Source organism: Aquarana catesbeiana, linkage group LG07 (assembly GCF_042186555.1).
Source record: "Aquarana catesbeiana isolate 2022-GZ linkage group LG07, ASM4218655v1, whole genome shotgun sequence".
Taxonomy (NCBI): Eukaryota; Metazoa; Chordata; class Amphibia; order Anura; family Ranidae; genus Aquarana; species Aquarana catesbeiana.
This window is the reverse complement of record NC_133330.1, coordinates 87,820,975-87,838,089: the sequence shown is the minus strand read 5'-3', so window position 1 is coordinate 87,838,089 and position 17,115 is coordinate 87,820,975. Positions and strand designations below refer to the sequence as shown.

Genomic DNA, 17,115 nt, shown 5'->3' with positions numbered 1-17,115 from the left:
GCTGCGATCCGGTGCCCTCTGCCGCTTACCGGAGCCGTCGGTAGCGGCGGAGGCGATCGCATCCATCTCCGTCCTGTGCCTGGAGACGAGTGAGGCTAAGATGGCGCCCACTTGTCTCCATGACACTGCTGGGCTGAAGCGGCGTCAAAACGTCACTTCCGCCCACGCCTCTTAAAGGCATATTTTTTTTAAATGTCATTTTTTTAAATGACTTTTTTTTTTTTATTGCATTTTAGTGTAAATATGAGATCTGAGGTCTTTCTCTCTCTTTGATCTCATATTTAAGAGGTCCTGTCATGCTTTTTTCTATTACAAGGGATGTTTACATTCCTTGTAATAGGAATAAAAGTGACACAATTTTTTTTTTTTTTTTAAACAGGTTAAAAAAAAATAAAATAATGTAAAATAAATAATAAAATTTTTTTTTTTAAAAACCCCTGTCCCGACGAGCTCGCGCACAGAAGCGAACGCATACGCGAGTAGCGCCCGCATATGAAAACGGTGGTCAAACCACACATGTGAGGTATCGCCGCGACCGGTAGAACGAGAGCAATAATTCTAGCTCTAGCCCTCCTCTGTAACGCAAAACATGCAACCTGTAGAATTTTTTAAACGTCTCCTATGGAGATTTTTGAGGGTAAAAGTTTGACGCCATTCCACGAGCGGGGGCAATTTTAAAGCGTGACATGTTGGGTATCAATTTACTTGGCGTAACGTTATATTTCACAACATAAAAAATAAAATTGGGCTAACTTTACTGTTGTCTTATTTTTTTATTCAAAAAAGTTAATTTTTCCAAAAAAAGTGCGCTTATAAGACCGCTGCTCAAATACAGTGCAAAAAAAAAGTATTGCAACGACCGCTATTTTATTCTCTGGGGTGTTGGAAAAAAAAAACATATATAATGTTTGGGGGTTCTAAGTAATTTTCTAGCAAAAAAACCTGTTTTAAACATGTAAACACCTAAAATCCAAACCGAGGCTAGTCCTTAAGTGGATAAAGGTGTGTGCTGCAGAGAGCTAGGAGATGTTGTGTGCCCTGAGGAGGGAACAGGGCACTCTGCAATATAAAGAAATAAGAAACTACCTGTGAAACTGAGGGATGGAAAATGTCTAAGTTGTTAGATACACAGTAGAACAGGAGGGGAGGGAGAGGGAACAGAACAAGAATTATGCAAAAGGACACCCTAGCAAATCTCAGCCATCAACATAGTAAAATAAATTTGTGGAGATATGGAAATTCTTCACAGTAGAAAGAAGTAACATCACTTTCTCAATCGGAACATAGGAGTAAAGAGAGCGGGGGGGATGGGGCGGAGTGTCGCTACGTAGGAGCGCTCCGTAGGAAGCCTGGCGCCACCGCCCTCCCCGCATATCCGCTCAAACAGTGAGGAGGAAGCTGGGAAGCCACAAAGACGCCGGCGCAGAGAGATGATGCCGGTACGGAGCGGAGTGGGAGAAGAGAGAGACAGCTGCTAACCACTACCGCTGCCGCCGCTACTGCTGGGATAAGCCCTCAACACCGCAACCAACGCGGATAGCTGGAGCGGGAGCTCTGAAGCAACGGAGGGGGGAGAGAACCCTGGGTGTTGGAGCTGCTAAACAAGCAATAAGGTAACGCCGCAGCTGGAGGGGGGTAGCCTGCAGGGAGACACACGGGAATAGGAGCAGAGTGAAGCGAGAGCCGAGGAGAGGCCCCGTGTAAGCTGATATCCCCTTGTGTGTCTCCCCGGCCCCCCCCTGTGAAGTCTTTAGAGAAGCAGCTGGAAAACAGGGTAAGAAATCAAACGTTACTCTGCATCTACTCTGCATTACTCTGCGTTACTCTACATGTATATTTTCCGAGTAAGAAATCAAACGTTACTCTGCATTTACTCTGCATGCTCTGCGTTACCCTGCATTTATATTCTACGGAAATTAACCCTTCTTGTCACTGTTTGAACTACCTGGATCTAGGACTTACAGTAAGGGTTGAGGGAAATATCCCCAGAACAGCAGCAAGTAGTAGAGAGGTGTTTGGGATGTATCTATTTACATACAGGTATCCGGGACAGATGAACTGATTACCTACTACCCGATTTGCATACTACCTGTTTTTCCTACCTGTTTAATGTGAACACCTGTGCGTCCTTACACTCATCCATTTTTGTGACATTATAAATCTCAAAAAGAACTGAGTTGGCTCCATACCTAGAGGAGTAGTCTGAGCGAAAGAAATAAGGATTTTAACTTTAAGTGACACTCTTTATAACAGCGCTAACTGTGTTAACCCTCTAGGACGCATATAGTAGAAGGCAGATGATCTAAAATAGAAGGCCTGACTGCCTTAGCCCCTCTTTCCTATTCCTAAACGCGGGGACCACCTTCTTGACCCCTTTTTTTTTTTTTTTTTGATAGCCAAAGGCTAAGAGGACAAAGTATCTGGTAGAGATACCGGCCACTCGGGGCTACTTGGACTATATAAGTGAATACCCGACATAGGGACAGAAGGGTAGAGAGGCAGGAGTAAGATTAACTCAAAAAGAAACATATATCCTACCCTAAATTGGGGGGTTGGCGGTTAAATTCACTCGTCTCCCCGCTAGACAGAGCCTAGAAAGGATTAGATAGCCGCCCTGTGATACTACTGGGAGGTAAACACACCCGCTCAGATCTGACGTATAGGGTCGGTGGCGAAGTATAGCCTCTACGGAGGACCCCCCCATAGATCCAAGTGGATCGAGGGGACTTTTTATGGACCCAGCATAGGAGCGAAGGTGTGAGCGGGTGTGGGTGTTTGGCCCACTTATATTTGAGGGCCAGGAGAGGGAACCGAGGGAGTTGGCTCCGAGTCCCGCAAAGGAGTAACTTAGGTACAGCTAACTACATCTGGGCTCGCACTAATTCTTTGGGGCAGGGCGGAGTATTCTGAGGCCCGGGGAGATGAGGGGGAAGGCAAATAAGGGCAGCAAAGGAACTATAACCGCTCCCAGCCCAGGTGGGATTCAGCGATATATGTCAACCGAGGCCAGCATGTTGGAAGAACCCCAGGGGAGCCCCAGATTGGAAGCACCCTCACGCCCAGGGATAAACAAACAGAAAGGGGCAACAGAAGAGAATAGAAGTAAAAGCGCAAGAGCAAGGATCAGTGGAAGCCAACAGATTCACGGCTTCGAGATACAGGAAGGCTCTCATGGGAGATATGAAGAGGAGGATCTCACCGGGGGGAACAAACCATCACTCCAACTCATACAGGGAGAGGCCCCACAGATCAGAGAAATGCTCACTGAATTACTAATGAAACTGGAGACCTCCCTCAAAAAAGAGATCGCGACCGTAAGGGTAGATATTGGGCATGTGTTGAAAAGGGTGGAAGAGACGGAAGACAGACTGGAAGAGCATGAGCGGAGGCTGGAAGGTATGAACACGCAAATAAGGGATCTGCAAAGAGCGAATAGAAGCCTCCTCTATAAATTAGAAGATCAGGAGAATCGCAGCCGACGCAAAAATCTGCGATTCAAGGGCCTCCCAGAGAAAGCCGGGAAGGAAGAGCTGGTGCCGGTATTACAAAAATTGCTAAACCCATTGCTAGATAAAGAAGTGACGGCCCCCTTGAAAATTGACAGAGCCCATAGGGTTGCACGATACCCCAGAAATACATCGGAGAACCCAAGAGATGTGATAGTGAAGTTTCACTATGAGGAGGAAAAAGTCAAAATCCTGGGAAAGCTGCGACATCAACCAGGCTTAAGCTTTGAAGGGGCAGAGATACAGGTCTATCCAGACCTTTCTGCAGAGACCCTCACAAGAAGGAGGCTACTAAAACCATTGACAAGCATGCTGAAAACGACAGAAATACCATACCAATGGGGGTTCCCGGCTTGCTTAATCGGAAAAAAGAATGGACAAACGGCAGTGCTCAGATTCCCAGAAGACCTCGAGGACTTTTGCTGCAAGCTAGATATTGCCCCTCCAAATATCCCGGGCTGGGGTATGGGGGAGACTGTAACCCCAGCGCAAGATAAAGCATGGCGGAGGGAGGGTAGGGGCATGATGGTTAACGCAAGTTAGTATCCAAGAGGCATAGCTAAGGGGAGAAGGGCAATGCCGAGATGAGCGGTGCGGGGGGGAGGGGGGAGGGTGCTGGGGTGACACGGGGAACCCTCGCGACATGAGCCCTATGGGGAAGATGGATGCGGGATGGCATCCGATTGAGGATGACCACCTGACCCATGTTTTGAACAGAGGAATCTGCCCCGCCAGAATAGGCGACCTGTTCCAGAGGGAGGGTGGGGGGAGGTGGGAGTGGAAGGTGGGGGTGGGGGGAGGGGGGTGGGTGGTTGTCCCGGTGGGTTTTTCTTTTTTTTTTTTTTTTTTTGGTTCTCTCTCCCTCTCTCTCTCCCCTGCTATGCCGCATGGGATTGGCCGGACGCTCCTTCCAGTAATATAAAATGGGAGTAATAAACCTTGTTACCTACAATGTAAGGGGAATGAATACGGAAAAAAAAAGGTATAAAATCAATCAAGAATTGCACCTTTTAGGTGCAAATGTGGTGTTCCTACAAGAGACCTATGTAACACACTCAAGTAGGGGACTTGCATCTTATTGGTTCCCAGAATGGCGCTATGGGGATGCTAGCTCAGTACATTCAGGGGGAGTGGCCATTGGGTTCGATAGAACAGTAAGGTTTGAAGAAGAGGAGCGACTGGCCGATCCTAGGGGCAGGTTTTTGTTTGTGAAAGGGAAGATGTTTGAGTCATGGATCACATTGGCAAATATCTATGCTCCCAATAGAAACCCGGAAAGCTTCCTAAAGAGAGTCTTGATGAAATTAGAATCTTTTAAAAAAGGGAGGCTAATAATCGCAGGAGATTTGAACATGTGTATGGACCCTGAGGTGGATACATCAAGGAGTGAGTTAAGATCGGGCACACAGGGAGGGACACTTAAGAAAATGTTAAATCGCATGCAATTGATAGATGCATGGAGGATAAGCCACTTAAAAGCTCGAGACTACACATTCTTTTCCCAGGTACACAAATCATTCTCGAGACTCGACTATATTTTAATAGAACATCAGCTGGTCCCTTTCTTGAAGGTAGCAGAAATAAAGGCTATTACATTATCCGATCATGCACCGGTGAAAATCCAAGTGGAGATCGCCGGTGCAGATCGGTCTAGGACAAACTGGAAACTTAATGATTCCCTGATGCAGTACCCAGATGTAGTTGAGAAAATAGAACAGGAATTAAAAAGTTACTTTAAGATCAACGATACAGAAGATATATCTAGACCCACTCTTTGGGAAGCACATAAAACCTACATAAGAGGGATTTGGATTGCTATGGGAACAAGAAAAAAAAAAGAGAGAGGGGAAAACCTGACACGATTATACAGAGAGATTCAGGAAGCGGAACAGAGTACAAGACCTAGGGGGCTACCCGAAAAGCGTGAATTAATTAAGAAAAGAAGAGACCTGAATGAGTTGCTGGAGAAGGAAAGGAAGTGTGCTTTCGACATGATAAATAGAGATGTATATAGAGAAGGGAATAAACCAGGAAAGTGGATGGCCAGAAGGGTCAGGGAAAAAAAGAATAGGACTTTTATACCTAAAATAAGAGATGAAGAGGGGAACCTAGAATTCTCTACGCCAAAAATTGCTAAGATATTCCACTCTTACTACAGCGCCCTCTACGATGTAGGCCAGAGAGAGAGGGGGAGGGACAAGAGGAAGGAAAGAATAAGGGAGTACCTTCGGGGACTAGACCTCCCCAGGGCAGAGAAGGATATGGTTGAACGTCTGGATGCTCCCATATCCCAAGAGGAGGTAGAAAAGGCAATAAAAAACACCGCCCTGGGGAAGAGCCCGGGCCCCGACGGATTCTCCGTAGCTTATTATAAAAAATTTTCTGAAATACTCGCACCCAAACTATGTGAATATTTGAATGCTCTCGGGGAGAATGAAGAGTCCCGAGAAGAATCTCTATTAGCGCACATCACCCTAATCCTGAAAGAAGGAAAGGACCCATCCTCCCCTGGAAGCTACAGACCAATTTCACTCTTAAATGTAGATACAAAAATCTTTTCTAGAATACTCGCAGACAGGATGAAAATGGGTTTAAAACAATGGATACACAATGACCAGGTAGGATTTGTCCCGGGCAGGGAGGGGAGAGACAACTCCTTAAAAACACTTCTCCTCATGCAGGAAGTAATCAGGAGCAATACCCCAGCAGCCCTGCTATCTATCGATGCCGAAAAGGCATTCGATAGAGTGGATTGGGGATTTATGACGGAAACCTTGAAACATCTAGGACTAGGAGAGAGGATGATGAAATGGATACTCTCATTATATAGACATCCCAAGGCAAGGATTAGAGTAAACGGAACCCTGTCTTGTCCCCTTGAATTGTTTAATGGGACAAGACAGGGTTGCCCCCTCTCCCCAATTCTGTTTGTTTTATCCCTAGAGCCACTCTTAGCGGCTTTTCGTGGGAATGGGGACATTCAGGGAATCAAGGTTGGATCGAAGGAATACAAGATAGCAGCATTTGCTGATGACCTGTTATGCTTTATTACTTGCCCTAGAACAACAATCCCCATGGTGCTAAAGGAATTTGAGTGGTATGGAGGCCTGACAAACTTCAAAATAAACATGAATAAGTCAGAGCTCCTAAATATAACAATCCCAAAGCGAGAGCAGAGAGCACTGCAAATTGGGCTCCCATTTGCATGGTGTGAGAGGGAACTGGCATATCTAGGTATAAAAATACCACCTTCACCGAGGGATCTATTTGTCGCTAACTATATACCCCTACTTAACAAAGCTAAAGACCTATTAGGCAGGATGAGATACAAAGCCCTGTCATGGATCGGCAGGATAAATTCGATTAAAATGTTTGTGTTACCCATGTTATTATATACCTTCCAAATGGTCCCAATAGAAATCCCCCCTAATTTCTTTGTCAAACTACAATCCTTAATAGTGAGATTTATATGGGCACGTAGGCACCCTAGGATAGCATATGACACTTTAACGAGGGATAAAGAAATGGGAGGGCTAGGTGCACCGGATTTAAAAAAATACTACCAGTCGGTGGTGATGGCTAGGATAATTGACTGGTTACACAATAAACAGGAGAAAAGTTGGGTGAACATTGAAGTAACACTGAGTGGGGCGGATATAGAAAAATTAATATGGAACCCACCACAACATAGAGATTTGGGTGATAGAACCAATTTTTTGACTAGAAACACTTTTAAAATATGGGATAGGGTAGGTAAGAGTAGCCACTGGGAATTTAATTCACCTTTATTATCACTAATAAACACGGATTATTTTTTACCGGGGAAGGAGGAACATTTATATTTCACGAGATGGGCAAAAAAAGATACAATACAACTTAAAGATGTAATGAGAGGAAATAAACTATACACCTACACTGAAATCACACAGGCTTGGGGGAACAAACCACTAGACAAATGGAGGTACGCCCAGATACAGCACTTTACACGCTCACTACCACAACCACTGAGAGGAAAAGACCAGCTAAGGCCCATAGAAAAATTATTAAGCTCCCCAATGGGTGTGAAAGGAAGTATTTCAAAACTATACAACATCATAAGAGGGGAAGCGAGTAAAGGATATCCCACCTTCCTGGAGAAGTGGGAAAAGGAAATGGGGGGGCTAGAAGGTGTAGATCATAGAAACAAGATCCTAAAGATGGTGTACTTAACGGCAAAAGACTCTCGGACATATGAAATGGCCTATAAAATGATAGCAAGATGGCATAGGACGCCCCAAAGGATACACAAATATGATAAGGAGACCCCTCAAACCTGCTGGAAGGGATGTGGAAAAGTTGGTACTCTTGCCCACTTATGGTGGGAATGCCCTAAAATCCAGAAATATTGGGGAGAAGTCTTAGATGAAATACAACAGATAACGGGGGAGCAGGTCAATAATAACCCCTGGGCGTGCATGTTTCACGACACGGAAAGAGAGATCCCCCAATACATAAAGTCAGTAATCCCATTCCTCTTAAACGCAGCCAAAGCACTGATCCCGTGTCATTGGAAGGATATAGAAATCCCAAGAATGAAGGATTGGATAACAAGAGTAGAATGGGTTAGAGGAATGGAAGAAGCAAGACACTCGACGGAAGGGCGACGAGATAAATATATTAAGATCTGGGCAAGATGGCATGAGTATAGGAATACAGAAAGATACGTGACAATTATGGATGCTTGAGGGGGAGAGAGAGAGGGAAGAGGAGAGGGAGGACAGATATAAATTTTGTGCTCCCCCCCCCTTTTTTCTTGTTTCCTTTTTTTTTTTTTTTTTTTTTTTTTTTTTTGGGGGAGGGGGGACGAGGGGAGAAAAATACAGATAAGTAAATATTGGTATCTAAATTAAAAAAAAAAAAAAAAAACCTTTCTCAATCGGAATATAGATTCAGAAATATGATAGCACTGGCTTATATAGGGTGAGAAAAAGATAGGACTGGTTTGTGTATGCTGCTGCAGACGTCACTGATGGCATGTATATTGGAAAGTAATCTTTGTGCTACGGTGTAGTTTTAAAGCTGAACTCCAGCTTTTGTTACACCTTACATAGTTTCTTTGGCCCAAATAAACTATGTCCCTCACTAACATGTGAGGCGCAGGTTGTGCAGTATAAACTGTATGTAGGAGGTTACATTCAGCATACAGCACTGTGTTCCAGGTTTGAGCTGAGAACTTCCAGTTTGAGTCAGAGGTTGTGACATCATTAGGCCGCCTCTCTGGCTCAGCCAACCAGAGGAAGCTTTGTCAACATTGCTAGAATTCATCACTTTCTATGAATGGCTGAACCCCACTCAGATGGACTCTACTGTGTTCAGAGTAAGACAGGAAGGTCTAGGCTTGAACCTGGAACACGGTGCTATATGTAGCCTTGGCTAAAGTAACAAAAGCTGGAGTTCAGCTTTAACTTCTGGTATGGAAATAAAGGAGTAAGCTATGCGCTCAGGAGGCACATTTCACTTTCTTCGTGCTTGATCTACACCCACTTTCTGTGCAAAATTGGTGACTTCACTTCCTGTATGTGCAGGAATTTCACTTCATGCAAATTCCAGAAATCAGTGACTTCTGGAAACACAACTACTAAATCTAGCAGTTTTAGAAGGCAAATTGACTAAACATGTAAGAATTTAGAAAACTGACTCATTCATAGAAAATGTTCCCATTATTGGTAACTCACTTGACCTGCAACCATATGACCCCAGTTGTGAATTCATCCTTTATTCTATGCAAACAGACCACAGTTGTTACTGTAATTTGTGCCCACAGGCAGATCAAAGTGGGACTCTTGCAAACAGAGACGGTAGTTTCATCTTTTGAGGCAGGACAGGGGAAAAGAAGAACAATGTCCTCATTGAGGTAGAAAGAAGAGACCACCTTGGTTAGGAACGAAGATGGTCTAAAACAGATGTAGTGGCTACCAGAAAAGAAACCTTACAAGTGAGGTTATCTAACAAAATATCACAAACTGATTCAAAGGAAGGCCTCTGCAGTACAAAGAGCACCAGGTGGAGATTCCAAGGTGACATATGAGGTAGAGTTGGGGAATGTATACTGTATGAGCAACTCAATGAAAAAAAGTCTTGATAAGGGATTGAAATGCAAGAGGTTTGGAATAAGAGAGCTAAAACAAAAACCTGTCCCTTGAGAGTACTTGGGTCATGACCAGTTGTATTTTCTTGCTCTGAGTAAGGTGGGAACAACAGAGGCAGAAATATCCCGTACCAGCCATGCTTTTAAAGCCAGTGACTGAGAAGCAGGCTGGAATAAGGGACCTTGGGCCAGTAGGTCTGGTCTATTTGGAAGAGGCCAAGGCTAGAAGACTGTGGGGTTGATTTACTAAACCTGGAATGTGCAAAATCTGATGCAGCTATATATAAAAAACAATCAGCTTTGAGGTTTTTTTAGCTTAACGTGTTACTAAACCCAATAGTTGCAATAGTTTTAGTAAATATAAACTGCTAAATACAATTTCTCATCAGAAGTTAAAGAAGTATGGACAGTGCTGATTGGCCCTGTGCTGATCACATGCACTCCCCCAAGAAAAAACAACTCTCTAGCAATACAGCACCAAACTGAGCATGTGCAGCTTGCCCCCAAGGCTCTGTTCTATCAGGAGATGGTTTGGGGACTGTACTGTACGATTAAATAACTGAAGTCTCACAGAGTGGGCGAAGTTATATAGTGCACTCTGGGCAGCCCTAGCAAGTTTTTTTGTCAATGACTAGTCACCTGAAGGTAGCTGCATATAATGGTCTATGAATAAAGTACTGTGCCCTGTCCTGCATGATCAAGATATTATTTAAACCCTCAAATGGTAACAAAAGAACGCTGCTTTCACTCTATAATAAGGTAAAACAAAAAAATCATGTCTTTACCTGATCTGGTGCAGTGAGATAGGATTTTTGATTTGCTGGAAATAATCAGGATATTTTTTCTTTGAAGGAAGTTGGAAAAAAGGTTCAGCAATCAACTGGCCCTGGTTATTCCGGCAAGATCTGACAGTCTCATAAAGTTGGTATAAAGGATTTGATATGTCCATAAAAGAGGTAACACTTTCCCCTTCGGACTCTGGCTCTTCATAGCGGATGGATGAAGTTGATGTTGTTACTGCTGCTGTCACTGCTGCTATAGTAACAAATGCAAATATCAGTACTGAAAGCGGTGCATTAAACAGAACTACAAAATGCATTATGCATGTTTTAGAATGTCATATTCAAGTATTCACCCCCATGGACTGAATAAAAAAATAGATTTAACTAGTATTCTGAACATTTGATTTACAACCCATGCACACTGAAGATGCAATATTTTTTTTTAAAATCACAATACAAAAGCCTGTTGCCCTACGGTCAGTGTTCAGCACAGAAGTGTGCAAGTGTGCTGAGTTACCATTAATAAAGAGCTATTTGGAGTATCCACCATTGATTGGGAAGAGGAAAAGAGAGCAAAGGACTCGTGGGGAGATCCGCTTATGTGTTTGTGTATTCATCTGGGAGGTGAGCGCGCAATTTTACTGGTGGTGGTGTGCAATCCTGTTGAGGGCTAATATTCACAGTGGTGGAATTATGTGGAGACACTGAGCATAAGAAGAGTTTCATTCACTTTTCATTTTATTTAATGGACTATTTATTATTTAGAGAGTATTGAGACTAGGAATTTGTGTTGTTTATTTACTTATATTCACAGCGCTACATTTATTCATTACTATTCAGCACAGACCAGACAAGAGAACCTATTCCACATTTGTGTGCCTTTTAGTGAACTCTAAAATAGGTATTAATAGGACTACTGCATTCCATAAAGTACATCATGGTGAATAGTGCATTTCTCAAGCTCAGAGTTAGCACTGGCCTCTTGGTTGCTTCTTTGATTAAACGTCCTCACGAATCATTACTAGGTAGTCATAGGTGTGCTATATTTTATTTATTTATTTAATTTGCATTTACAAAAGCCACTGTTTGCCTGCACCGGCAGAAAGTGCAGGAGGAGAAACCAATGATACATTCCCCCCCATACATACAATTTAGTCCTCAGTATCTTTATCACCAGTAGGATCTGTCCTCACTCTCTAGTATTAACTGCACACATTTAGAGCATTTTGGAATCATTAGCAATTAATCGCTCCTACATGTTACTTGTATGGCCCAATTAACAGGAAGCAATTTGTTCCGTATGTATAGTAAACCATACCTACTGCTAGTGATTTTAGCAATGTGATCATAAACTAATCATCACCAGGGCGTTCCTCAAGGTTCTGAAACAGGGATTATATAATGATCACTATTCCATGACAAGCACCAATATACCAGTTTGGGATTTGCACTGTAAAACTAAACCCAACATTAGCAAGATACATGTGTGCTTTACAGCCTAAACACCACAGGATGTATTTAAGTATTTATACTCAAAAAATTCCATAATCTAGTGCTGCAGACACCAGCACTTATCACAATTGCTGTGTGGTTTTACTTTTAACCTGGTGTTTGCTTTTTTATTCTGTCCTTTAAAATACTCAATTCCCGGGTTTCCCTGTTTTCCCTGTTTTCTGGTGGCTCTGTCAGGTTCTTACAGGGACCCATGGAGCTACCTTTGCATGTAAACTATAGACAAGTCTGCTTATGCTGCCTGCCTCTACAGAAAAAGATTGGCAGCAAAGCCACTCCCCTGCGTCCCCTTCCTCCCGGACAGTGATCAATAGCAACTGCAGCCTGCACTGTCCTTAGGACTCTGTGCATGTGAGTTACTCACTGTGCGTGTTCCTTTACCCAGAAATCTAGGGATGCAGTGCTGTGCAACCTGGGACTGACAGCAGTGCATAGTGAATAATGCAAGATTTTTTTTTTTTGCCCACACACCCAGCTCATTATATACTGGGCAATGTTTATCATGTAGCAGAGAATGCATTATTGAAAACATTGGAGCATTAACACTACTTTAAGTGGATTATAAAAAACTACTGACATGCTATATTGAAATGTCATAACCACCTTCTGAAAATACCAGCTGTCTGTAGCTAAAATCATTAAAGTGACCTCAAGAATACCGCAAAGCAAAGCCTTTTTATCTTTATGCCTCCGCTATAAGAATGATCCAGTTCAATTAATTAATAATTAATACTCATCTCTACAGCACAAGGTTGTGACAGAACACTGACCTTAAATGACTTCGGTCGGAGCTACATGAGAAACCAAGATCACTAGTAATCACTAAACAGATGGAATAAATGGTTCCCTACGTACACCACACAAAAAGCACGCAAAACTAATAATCTTGCATGATCACACAATGCACATATTGTACAAGGCTGTTTAAACCACTTGTGTGGCCTACACCATAGGCAGCCATTTGTACCATTGCATAACAACTGATTGATACCCACAGAAACTACACAGTATAGAATTTATTTGTGTGACTGAGCTACCAAAAGATCACTTATAGGGCTCTAAGCTTAGAGCTATTTTATTCAGACAACCAAACTCCCTTTGCCCAAACTCCCCTTCAGAGAACGCAAGCAAAAAGCCAAAATGTGATCATGTATCCTTTTCTGAAGCGAGATATTTAATCCCCATGGTTGCAGTTGATTAATTTATGAGTGGAAATTTATACGAATAATCCTAATTTTAGGTCAGCTTTCATTATGACTAGCACAGCTTAAACAGCATATCCGGTACTGAAAATATAAGATATGATGTGGCCCCTACACAGAAATCTTACCATTTAGACTTGCATCTTCCTCACTCTCTGAGCCATACTGCAGTGCCATTGTGATAGCAGACAGTCTATCCCCCTGTGCAGGTCGCTTGTTCCTGAAAGCAGTAGTAGTTATAAAGTATCAGCAAATCATCCCTTTTAGTTTGGTTTTCAATAAATCCATTCAATAAATCCCCCCCCCAAAGGCAGAGAATATAGCCCACAGGTATTTTCCTGGGTATAGGTACAAGTATACGATAAAGAATTTGAGAGTAATTTTGTACCTGCTACGCAAACTTGACTTGGAAGACTCTGTATAATCAATTTCTGACTTCTTCATGGCAAAAAGTTTCTTTATGTTATTTGCATCCTGGAAGAAACAGGATAAATATGTGATTTGTGCTGTTCATAAACATTTATGCTAGCTGCACATTTGTTGACAATAGAAAATGATGGCAATTCAGTTGTACTACAAACATTGAGGTATATTCAAAACTTTGATTTTCTTTTGGATACAGTGGGGAATGGTTAAAGTCCTGGTCAAGGTTTCACCAGACAGGAAGTAACATCTCCAATTATAACACAGACAAAAAAAAAAAAAAAAAAAAGCTCCTTTTTTATAGTACAGGGCAGTAAGCAAAAGACTCTGCTCTCTGCATTCCTGTTGCAGATTTTCTCTTCACTTCTTGTCTGGTGAAACCACTGTTGCTAGGTCAATGAAGCAAAATCTCTGGAGAGCAGCCCTGGACATCAGTAAATATCTGACACGTTTTGTCTTACATTTACTTTAAGGCTGGAGTTACATTTGTGTGGTGTGTTATCATATGCATATTAAAGTGGAGTTCCACCCAAAAGTGGAACTTCCGCTTTAAAGTGGATGTAAACCCGAATTTTTTTTTTTTTTTATATCATACTGTAGAGTATAAGATTTCCTATCATTTGAGCCCAGTCTTGCCACACAGAGTTAATCCAGCCCCGAGCAATTCCTTTTATATTTCTGTGAGAAAAATCTTGACAAACTGAGAAAAACTTTGTCAAATCCTCCCCCTTGCTGTGAGTGACAGGTGATTTACATATCTCGTGCATTAGCCTAAGAGACATGCAGTATTTTTTAATTCCCTCCCCCACTCCTTTATTCAGCAGCTCTGCAAGGATTGGCTGTTCCACACCTCAGCATGATTTGGCATGTGAAGTCGTGTGGTTACTTTCCTGTCTTTTTACTGGATGTTAGAGATCATAGCAGAAGTTCAGCAGAAGTTCAGTGTTAGAAATACACAGGAGAAAATATATATTGACAAGGGGAGTGTAGAGGTGGGCGGGGAGTTTTCTGACATCACGACTCCACCCACCGAGCTCCAGACAACAGACCCACCCACAGAATATGCAGTTTTTCGGGTCTAATAACAGACAGAGGGGAGACATTTGACAGGTAAAGATACATGCAGGAGGCATGTATATCCTTATAGATAACCCCTATGGCAGTAGTTTAGAAAGGATGACATTGGGTTTACATCCACTTTAAGGGCCTCCTCCCCAGCTCCTGTTTGTGAAACTATGCTTTTGAGGGGGGGAGGAGCAGGTACCCGATTTTGACAGGTACCTGCTCCCACTTCCGTTCCGGTCGCCTTAGGCGATCGGAAGCACAAATTCTCCTTCCCGAAGTCTTCTGGGACACATGACAAGTCCTAGAAGACTTTGGGACCAGTCACAGAGCGCAGAGCCGCTTGCGTATGCGCGGTAGGCACCCGGCTGTGAAGCCGAAAGCTATCACAGCTGGCTGCCCACCCATAGTAGAGATGCCAGGGCCGCCGAGGGAGGACGTGGGGAGAACATGGCTGCGTTCAGTGCTGAACCGTGGGACAGGTGAGTGTGTGTTTATTAAAAGTCAGCAACTACAGTTCTTGTAGCTGCTGACTTTTAATAAACAAATGACTGGAACTCTGCTTTAACATGTGTCATGGTAAGCCAGGCCATTATTTAATGGGCTGACAACAGACCTTTTTAACACACATGCACCGTTTTTTTTTTCTAGTGTGCCACAGAGCACAAAAGGCGCACATATGTCTACTGGGTTGTGCTAGTTTTCCATTCAAAATGAATGGCACTGCAATGCACCACAGTTCCTATGTTATCATGATTTGCAGCAACATGCACACAATACTGAATGAGAAACAAGAATCTGGCCTAAGAACTTCTACACAGAGGTGTTGAAAGGGGTGCCTGATGAACATTTTTGATGCCCTTCCAAACACATCCCTATTGTTTGACAAGATAGTCCGTATGAGTCAAATGGCTTGGTGTATAGCGTTATGTAGCTTTGATTCTTAAGGGCAGCTGAAACTCCCCATTTGGAGTGCAGGAAAAACTGCACTGGATTCTCTACTGCATGCATCATCTGTATGAAATGTATCTTACTTAAAAGGAATTATAAGGTATTTATTTACTGACCTTAAACACCTGCGAACCTGGTTCATTGTAGGTTTTAGCATTCTTTGCTAGCAGATCCATGTCTTTTGCCATGGCATTAACACTTTTATAATAACCAGACTGTAATAAAAACAAATGACAAAAACAATTAACATTTTAGGATCAGCCTCTAAAATTTTACCCCAGAAAACACCTTGAAATAAAATTATAGGACCAGAACCTCTGATAAAAAGTTTATCGAGAGTCAGTAGGAAAAAAAATGCATCCTAAACTGGTGGTCAGTGGGAAGAATGGCCCGCTTACAGTGGTGGTCATACTGCCACCCTAACACAGCTAAAAAGATCTAAAGATCTTCTAAATATCTGACTATTTTAAATAGCATTGGCCCCGGAACTATGCAGGAAACATTAAATGGGAGGCCACATTAGCCTCAAATTAGCCACACAGTTCAAGGAACCCATAATAACCTGTTTTTTCTTTAAATCTTTTTGGAGTCATAGATCCCTTTTAGAATCTGGTGAAAGCTATGGACCCCCACAATGATACAAATGGTAAACATTTTTAAACAAATTTACATGGACCAAGGACAAGTCAAGAGATGCTTAGTGGCAGGGTGCATTTTCATTCATTTCTTTCAATTGGAAACCATTGATTGTTACTAGGGGTGAAATAATTTTTTATTCAATATTTTTTTTACATTATTTTTACTATTTTTTTCTTTTAAATACTTTCATCAAAGTAGTTCAATGTTACCATAATAACAATGTGCTACTCTGGGGGGTGATCATGGATTTTTTTCTTTTAACACTTTGATTGCTGGTACCAGCAATGCTTTCAACTGAATGACAGCTTTGAATACTAGTGATCTGTGATTGCCTACAGCTAATCACATGGTACAGGGTGCGGTGATTGGCCTGGGTACTATATGATAGCCGTGGGCTAATCACAGCTCACTAGCAAAGGAAGCAAAGCTGTTATGAATCATATTCATTCATTACAGCTTTGTTGGCATTGTGATCATGTGATCACTGTCGGCGGTCGGCAAGTGGTTAAAGCAATAATTTAAAAGGATGAAAAAAACTGCAGTAAAATAAACCTTTTCTTTTGGCCTTTATTATTGCTTCCTAAGACAGACCAAAACCACTGTTGTGTACATAAACAATTGAAGAACCAGCCTCTTTGATGCCTGTAAAACCCAACAAGATTCTCCCAGTGCAGTTTAAAGTAGAAAAAGAAGATCTGATTGCTTGTTACAGGCATCAGAGATTATTCTTTTATACAATAAGGCCCTGCATAGCTAAGGCTGCATACCTGTATCCTCTGGGATATCATCTTCAGATCTATGGGTTCCTTAATTATTGCATAGTAGTCTGGATAATGCTAGAGACGATAAAATTAATTTAAAAAAAATATAAAACCAACTGTATAAAATAAGAATCTATACACAATTTAATT

The 17,115-nt window shown here is 42.3% G+C and overlaps 1 protein-coding gene across 15 annotated transcripts in view; it reads right to left on the bottom strand.

Annotated features, from left to right (window-relative positions):
* The window catches only part of PBRM1 (polybromo 1), a 159,689-nt gene that overhangs the window by 96,653 nt on the left and 45,921 nt on the right, over positions 1 to 17,115 (bottom strand). For 14 of the 15 annotated variants that reach the window (XM_073592431.1, XM_073592437.1, XM_073592434.1 and 11 more), the window contains exons 7-11: positions 16,972 to 17,040; positions 15,682 to 15,780; positions 13,518 to 13,603; positions 13,258 to 13,349; positions 10,419 to 10,668 (exon numbers count right to left, since the gene is read on the bottom strand). In XM_073592431.1, coding sequence (XP_073448532.1) covers positions 10,419 to 10,668; positions 13,258 to 13,349; positions 13,518 to 13,603; positions 15,682 to 15,780; positions 16,972 to 17,040 — 596 coding nt within the window. The remainder of the gene's footprint in view (positions 1 to 10,418; positions 10,669 to 13,257; positions 13,350 to 13,517; positions 13,604 to 15,681; positions 15,781 to 16,971; positions 17,041 to 17,115) is intronic. The other variant, XM_073592433.1, reaches the window with a different exon arrangement.